An 8,638-nucleotide genomic window follows, 5' to 3' on the forward strand; every position below is an offset into this window, starting at 1 on the left:
AGACCTTCTCACCCATAGCGATGCTTAAGTCTGTCCGAATCATGTTAGCAATTGCCGCATTTTATGATTATGAAATTTGGCAGCTGGATGTCAAAACTGCATTCCTAAATGGATTTCTGGAAGAAGAGTTGTATATGATGCAACCGGAAGGTTTTGTCGATCCAAAGGGAGCTAACAAAGTTTGCAAGCTCCAGCGATCCATTTATGGACTGGTGCAAGCCTCTCGGAGTTGGAATAAACGCTTTGATAGTGTGATCAAAGCATTTGGTTTTATACAGACTTTCGGAGAAGCCTGTATTTACAAGAAAGTGAGTGGGAGCTCTGTAGCATTTCTGATATTATATGTGGATGACATATTACTGATTGGAAATGATATAGAATTTCTGGATAGCATAAAGGGATACTTGAATAAGAGTTTTTCAATGAAAGACCTCGGTGAAGCTGCTTACATATTAGGAATAAAGATCTATAGAGATAGATCAAGACGCTTAATTGGACTTTCACAAAGCACATACCTTGACAAGATTTTGAAGAAGTTCAAAATGGATCAAGCAAAGAAAGGGTTCTTGCCTGTGTTACAAGGTGTGAAGTTGAGTCAGACTCAATGCCCGACCATTGCAGAAGATAGAGAGAAAATGAAAGATGTTCCCTATGCTTCAGCCATAGGCTCTATCATGTATGCAATGCTGTGTACCAGACCTGATGTGTGCCTTGCTATAAGTTTAGCAGGGACGTACCAAAGTAATCCAGGAGTGGATCACTGGACAACGGTCAAGAACATCCTGAAATACCTGAAAAGGACTAACGATATGTTTCTCGTATATGGAGGTGACAAAGAGCTCATCGTAAACGGTTACGTTGATGCAAGCTTTGACACTGATCCGGACGATTCTAAATCGCAAACCGGATACGTGTTTACATTAAACGGTGGAGCTGTCAGTTGGTGCAGTTCTAAACAAAGCGTCGTGGCGGGATCTACATGTGAAGCAGAGTACATAGCTGCTTCGGAAGCAGCAAACAAAGGAGTCTGGATGAAGGAGTTCATATCCGATCTAGGTGTCATACCTAGTGCATCGGGTCCAATGAAAATCTTTTGTGACAATACTGGTGCAATTGCCTTGGCAAAGGAATCCAGATTTCACAAAAGAACCAAGCACATCAAGAGACGCTTCAATTCCATCCGGGATCTAGTCCAGGTGGGAGACATAGAGATTTGCAAGATACATACGGATCTGAATGTAGCTGACCCGTTGACTATGCCTCTTCCACGAGCAAAACATGATCAGCACCAAGGCTCCATGGGTGTTAGAATCATTACTGTGTAATCTAGATTATTGACTCTAGTGCAAGTGGGAGACTGAAGGAAATATGCCCTAGAGGCAATAATAAAGATATTATTTATTTCCTTATATCATGGTAAATGTTTATTATTCATGCTAGAATTGTATTAATCGGAAACATAATACATGTGTGAATATATAGACAAACAGAGTGTCACTAGTATGCCTCTACTTGACTAGCTCGTTAATCAAAGATGGTTATGTTTCCTAACCATGGACAAAGAGTTGTCATTTGATTAACGGGGTCACATCATTAGTTGAATGATCTGATTGACATGACCCATTCCATTAGCTTAGCACCCGATCGTTTAGTATGTTGCTATTGCTTTCTTCATGACTTATACATGTTCCTATGACTATGAGATTATGTAACTCCCGTGTGCCGAAGGAACACTTTGTGTGCTACCAAACGTCACAACGTAACTGGGTGATTATAAAGGTGCTCTACAGGTGTCTCCAAAGGTACATGTTGGGTTGACGTATTTCGAGATTAGGATTTGTCACTCCGATCGTCGGAGAGGTATCTCTGGGCCTCTCGGTAATACACATCACTTAAGCCTTGCAAGCATTGCGACTAATGAGTTAGTAGCGGGATGTTGTATTACGGAACGAGTAAAGAGACTTGCCGGTAACGAGATTGAACTAGGTATTGGAGACCGACGATCGAATCTCGGGCAAGTAACATACCGATGACAAAAGGAACAACGTATGTTGTTATGCGGTCTGACCGATAAAGATCTTCGTAGAATATGTAGGAGCCAATATGGGCATCCAGGTCCCGCTATTGGTTATTGACCGTAGACGTGTCTCGGTCATGTCTACATTGTTCTCGAACCGTAGGGTCCGCACGCTTAAAGTTACGATGACAGTTTCATTATGAGTTTATGTATTTTGATGTACCGAAGGTTGTTCGGAGTCCCGGATGTGATCATGGACATGACGAGGAGTCTCGAAAATGGTCGAGACATAAAGATCGATATATTGGACGACTATATTCGGACACCGGAATTGTTCCGGGTGATTTCGGATAAAACCGGAGTGCCGGAGGGGTTACCGGAACCCCCCGGGGAAGTAATGGGCCTTAGTGGGCCTGAGGGGAGAGAGAGGGCAGCAGCCCAGGAGGTGGCGCCCCCCCCTCACGGGGAGTCCGAATAGGACTAGGGGGGGCGGCCCCCTTTCCCTCTCCCTCTCCCTCTCTTTCCTTCCCCCTCTCTATTCCTAGTTGCACTAGGAAAGGGGAGTCCTACTCCCACTAGGAGGAGGACTCCCCCCCTCTCCTTGGCGCGCCCCAAGGGCCGGCCGGCCTCCCCCTTGCTCCTATATATGGGGGCAGGGGGGCACCCTAGAACACACAAGTTGATCATCGTGATCGTTCCTTAGCCGTGTGCGGTGCCCCCCTCCACCATATTCCACCTCGGTCATATTGTAGCAGCGCTTAGGCGAAGCCCTGCGACGGTAGAACATCAAGATTGTCACCACGTCGTCGTGTTGACAGAACTCATCCCCGAAGCTTTGCTGGATCGGAGCCCGGGGAGCGTCATCGAGTTGTACGTGTGCCAAGAACTCGGAGGTGCCGGAGTAACGGTGCATGGATCGGTTGGACCAGGAAGACGTACGACTACTTCCTCTATGTTGCGTCAACGCTTCCGCTTCGGTCTACGAGGGTACGTAGACAACACTCTCCCCTCTCGTTGCTATGCATCACCATGATCTTGCCTGTGCATAGGAAATTTTTTGAAATTACTACGTTCCCCAACATTGGCTTCTAAAGATTGGGTTATCACCCTTACTGCACAGGTCATGTAAACCGGCAGTACAAATTCAATATCACAGTGGTTATATGTGAGGTATTATGACCCGCACTACGGTAAACCGCCAAGGGTTCTTGTGATCTACTTGTGTGCAGGGTAAGACTACATTTGGGTGGTTACCCGCCCTGGCTCTTGACGTTAAGTCGCCAGGGCATATATTGTTTAAACTCTGTGCAGGATTTGCAGGATTATGACTTATATAAATGCTTCAGTCCAAGCTCATCACTGAAATTGGTGTCTCAAAAGGGTTATCAGTTATTGATTTTCTCAAGGGCTATAGGCCATCGGGTTACAATGAATGCGCATTAAGTCGTCATCGGCCAAGAGCCGCCAGGTATTTAAACTCCGGATTTACTTGTGTAGGATCTTGAAGTAGATGTATCTAGAGGGGGGGTGATTAGACACTTAGTGCTCAAGTTGCAATTTTTAAGCTTTTTCGGTTTAAGTAGAGTTTAGGCACAATTTCAACATTCACAATACATATCAAGCAAGCATGCAAAGAGTATATAGGCAGCGGAAAGTAAAGCATGCAACTTGCAAGAATGTAAAGGGAAGGGTTTGGGAATTCAAACGCAATTGGAGACACGGATATTTTTCCCGTGGTTCGGATAGGTGGTGCTATCCTACACCCACGTTGATGGAGACTTCAACCCACGAAGGGTAACGGTTGCGCGAGTCCACGGAGGGCTCCACCCACGAAGGGTCCACTAAGAAGCAACCTTGTCTATCCCACCATGGCCGTCGCCCACGAAGGACTTGCCTCACTAGCGGTAGATCTTCACGAAGTAGGCGATCTCCTTGCCCTTACAAACTCCTTGGTTCAACTCCACAATCTTGTCGGAGGCTCCCAAGTGACACCTAGCCAATCTAGGAGACACCACTCTCCAAGAAGTAACAAATGGTGTGTTGATGGTGAACTCCTTGCTCTTGTGCTTCAAATGATAGTCTCCCCAACACTCAACTCTCTCTCACAGGATTTGGATTTGGTGGAAAGAAGATTTGAGTGGAAAGCAACTTGGGGAAGGCTAGAGATCAAGATTCATATGGTAGGAATGGAATATCTTGGCCTCAGCACATGAGTAGGTGGTTCTCTCTCAGAACATATGAGTTGGAAGTGTAGATGTGTTCTGATGGCTCTCTTCACGAGTGAAGAGGAGGTGGAGGGGTATATATAGCCTCCACACAAAATTCAACCGTTACACACAAAAATTTACCAATCTCGGTGGGACCGAATCAACAAACTCGGTCGGACCAAAATAGTAAACCTAGTGACCGTTAGAGATTTTCGGTGGGACTGACATGCAACTCGGTAGGACCGATATGGTTAGGGTTAGGGCATAACGTAATCTCGGTGAGACCGATTACACAAACTCGGTGAGACCGATTTGGTAATAAGCTAACCAGAGGGTTGGTCAGGTAAACTCGGTGGGACCGATTCGCTCTTCTCGGTGAGACCGAAATGTTACGAACAGGAAACAGTAAGTTTACATTGCAATCTCGGTAGTACCGATTGCACAGACTCGGTGAGACCGATTTTGGCAATGGACATACACACTGTAATAACCTAAAATAAATATGCGATGATAATTATTTTAATTGGATAATTATATTGTGATTAACTGTTAAGCTATTAAGATAAAAATAAAAAATAGTTTACCAAACATTAGTAGATTACGTGTACAAAACATCTCACTGCCTAGCTTCTAAACTATCTGGGTTTATCTGTTAAAATGTTATTCTAGAAGAGAAAAGAGTAGATAAGTTCAATGTCCTACAGATTACTTACGCAGGGAGAATACCTGCGGTGTGTTCCAAAAAAATATCTATGCTAAGGAAGCAGCGAGTAGATAAGCATCCACAGTAACCAGGGTGAGCCAGCCGTGGGGTAGTCGGTACCTGGGTTAGATCAGTCTCATCCACGTAGCCCTTCCTCGACAGATGTCATCCTTTCAACCCTCTTCTCTTGCACTATAAATAGCTTCTCAACCGTGCGGTACTGGTCTCCCACACCCAGAAAATTCCCCACTTTAGTTGGAAGCAGTCAGCGGAGAGCGAGCGACCGATCGGAGAAGCTGCGGAGAAATTGAGGACAAGGAGGTATGGCTGCTAGCTTTAGCCAACGCCCTGTTTCTCGTCTTGTCTCATGAAGTCATCTAAGATTCTTGAGGGTAGCTAGCTGTAGCATCTCTCCTCTCCTACTACATGTTCCTGTTTTCTTTCCATCGATTTCCACACTTGAGGTGATATTCTTGCTTAACGGAAGATGTGGTGTTTTGGGTAAATGAACGAAAATATTCTAAAATACTAGAAGTTGCATCAGACTGATTGCATTCTATTGATCCATGCTTTGTTACACTGATGAATTTATTCGCTGGCTTAAGAAGGAACAACTAGTACTAGTTGGTAAGAAAGGCTGGGAACGAGTAGTACTAGTACTACAGGACCCATGCATGCGTACATCTCCTGTGTAAAGAAATAATCTTCATGGCTAGCTAGCATGCATGCAAGTGGTTGTATTTCTCAAATTTAATAGCTGGGAACAGTACTGAGGTTAAAGTGGGATGTGCACGCCTCACTCTAGCATAGCCAAGTACTATAGAGCGACTTGTTACATCCCTGTACTGGTACTGCATATAGCTGCTCATGTCCATGTTGCCACATGCAAGTCACATGAAATAATAAGCTGATGGGCGTTTGTAACATGCTTAGGTTGGAGCTCAGATTTAGCCGAGGAGGAACCGCTGCAAGGCAAGACTGTGCATATCAGTCTTCTCTCTCAAACTGAACTTTTAATATATGTTAAAAAATTAATTGGTTACTAGCATTAATGTTTTTACATATGAATATAAATGATGAGCTGGTAATTATTATGCCTGTGAGAACCATGCGTGCATGGTTGACGGATTGATCGAACGATGATGTTTGAATAATCTAAGAACGTACACCGTCGTGATCATGGTAAGTGTGGTATATCAAGCCCGGGGCGGTCGATACCTGAAATAACGGTACGCGGCTAATTTAGTCGGTACTAGTGTGAGATGGAAGATACCTCACACAAGTAGGGGACTCGGCGTCGTGATTCCCGGAGATAGGTATTACCATTGGTGGAGATTACGACGGTTATTAGTATGTCTCTGCAGAGATTATTGCTATAGGTTTGCGCCGGTATAATTCCATCCTGCTCCTGTAAGGTAACAAGAGGCTGAAGCATCTTTACCTTATGTACATTCAACTTGCAACCTACTAATTCTTGCATTCTTATATTCTTGCTGAGTATGTCCCAACATACTCACTATTGTTTTCCTTTTTCCTCTGATATGCACAGAGTGCGCGGGAAGTGGGCATGGTGAGGAGTTAGAGGAGCATGTGGAATAAGTCGACACCTAGGCCAGGGTGTCAAAATTAGCAGTCTTTGTTTAATCCTTAAATAAAGTCAGTGAAGAATAAGAGGAAGTGCTATCAATACATGTGCATATGCACGTGGTTGAACACTTGGCCTACTATCTATTATTTGGTTAAGTGAGGGTGTAAGCTATTATGTAAAGAATAAGCTGGAATTAAAGTATTACTTGTGCCCTGTTGTTCTGATATATGCTACTCATGCCTTGTGTGCTTATGAGTGTTCTTCAACTCATAAGGACACGGCGACTGTCACATTTATTTCCGAACCTTCGGGTCGTGACAGTTTTAATGGCATCAGAGCCTCGTTTAAAAAACTAAATTACTTCTTAATAAAAATTTAATTAACTAGGTATAAACTAGATAATCAGGGCTAGTGAGGGTAAAGAGTGTTTATGAGCAAACTAACTAGGAGATAACCCTGGCCTAGTAAAGGAAGTAGTGCTGGTTGGTTTGAGTATGGTGAGGGACGTACGAGAATAGGTTGCATAGTAAGGCTATGGAGTAGTCCTGGGATAGGGTAGTAGCTATGCTATCTCTCTTTATCTGGTTTTCTAATGTGATGGATGTGTTGTCCAATCCAGGCATGGAGTTTGTTGACATCCCAACCAAGCATTTTCTGGAGCAGTTTGTGGCGCTGTTCGGACTTGCTCCACCAGTTGTCTGTTGGAGGCCTGCTCCTGAGGGATTGTACATTGTGGGGGTTCAGGTTAACCATGGTCCTGCGGACAGGGTTCCTCACGTGTACTATGAAGCTGCAGGAGCCACTATCCCTGAGGCGGAGCAGGCAGCCTGCCTGATGGTGATCCACGCCGTAGCTGCCGAACGTAATGTGGAAATTAGGGATATTAACTACTACCACCTAGGGTACCTGCAGCATCAGGTGGAGGATCTGCGCAAGAAGCTGATGGAGGCCGAGCATCTTTGTGCTGAACTGATGAACATTGTCCGCTCCAGCGAGAGTGAGGTTGCTTTTCTAGAGCGCCTCACTCACAGGTTCTATCGTCGCATTCGCTGCCTGAGGGACACTGTGGCTGCACTGCAGCATGGTGGTGGCGGAAGTTCCAGCGGCAGTGTGTGAGCAGTGGATGGGCATCAGCACCGTAGCAGTCCCGTTGGGGTCCTTTCTATAGTATTTAGTATCTTTAGAATAAAATCTTGTAGGGTATGAGTGTGGGTGGTTCAGGTTTTGGGGCTGCAAGATAGACATGGCGTGAGGTGTGGAGGATGACACTAGTTGTCCTTTGGGTTTGAGGGAGCCTCTAGTTATGGTGTTATGCTTGTAATGTAAGGACTGAGTTCTCTGTGTTGGGATGGTCTAAGCATGCTGCTACGTTGCCGTTTAGCTCATGTGGTTTTCTCTTAAAAAAAACTGAAGTTTGATCCTGGTGAAGCTAAAGAAGTGTCTTTCTGTTGATGTTTGTTTTGCCGATTACTATCTCTTCACAAGAACAGCTGGTAACTAATCTGTTCCTCATAATAGCAGTAGGATGTGTGTATAACTTTGCTTAAGTGACCTGATGAGTGCTGAGAATACGAACTTTCTGGACGAAATTAAAGAAAAATAAATTGATGTTTCAGTAAATCAGCGGAATGGTAGTACACCATGTACTATTGGTGAACAGTACGTGTGTGAGCTAGACTATGCATGTGTGTGTGTGAGCTAGACTATGCATGCGTGTGTGTGAGCTATGGGTTATGGGTTGTAGGACGTGACCTACACTACCTACTTTTAGTAGGCACGTGTTAGTTTATCTGGACCTTTACTAATTGTCTACGGTGCATATCCCGCTACCTCTCAAGCAAATTGCTATGTGTTGTATGATTATTATTATTTTTCCATGCTATCGTGGCTAATTTGATAAGTTCATTATCGTAGATGACTGATAATGGCAGCAACGTACGAGTCGTGATGGAAATAATTCGGGCAATACAAATGCTGGATTATTGGTCCAAGAACTTGGTGACCAGAGTGTGCTGGCCAATCTGCTCACTAACATTTTGGGCAGACAGCAAGAGACTCAACAACGTCAAATGGATATTCTGGAGCGCGTTGTAAAGAATGATAGCCACCGGAGTGGAGTTGGG

At 44.6% G+C, this 8,638-nt stretch overlaps 1 protein-coding gene across 1 annotated transcript; it reads left to right on the forward strand.

Moving 5' to 3' along the window:
- Positions 1-5,164: 5,164 nt before the first annotated feature.
- On the forward strand, positions 5,165-7,817 carry LOC123131156 (uncharacterized). The gene is made up of 2 exons (XM_044550890.1): positions 5,165-5,248; positions 7,135-7,817. Exon 2 carries the CDS (start codon positions 7,137-7,139, stop codon positions 7,629-7,631), a length of 495 nt encoding a protein of 164 aa, XP_044406825.1. The 5' UTR covers positions 5,165-5,248; positions 7,135-7,136; the 3' UTR covers positions 7,632-7,817.
- Positions 7,818-8,638: the final 821 nt, after the last annotated feature.

This window comes from Triticum aestivum, chromosome 6A (assembly GCF_018294505.1).
Source record: "Triticum aestivum cultivar Chinese Spring chromosome 6A, IWGSC CS RefSeq v2.1, whole genome shotgun sequence".
In the NCBI taxonomy this organism is placed as follows: Eukaryota; Viridiplantae; Streptophyta; class Magnoliopsida; order Poales; family Poaceae; genus Triticum; species Triticum aestivum.

Bases quoted from the DNA above. Each gene is read 5' to 3' on its own strand.
- LOC123131156 (XM_044550890.1), top strand. From the start codon at position 7,137: ATGGAGTTTGTTGACATCCCAACCAAGCATTTTCTGGAGCAGTTTGTG.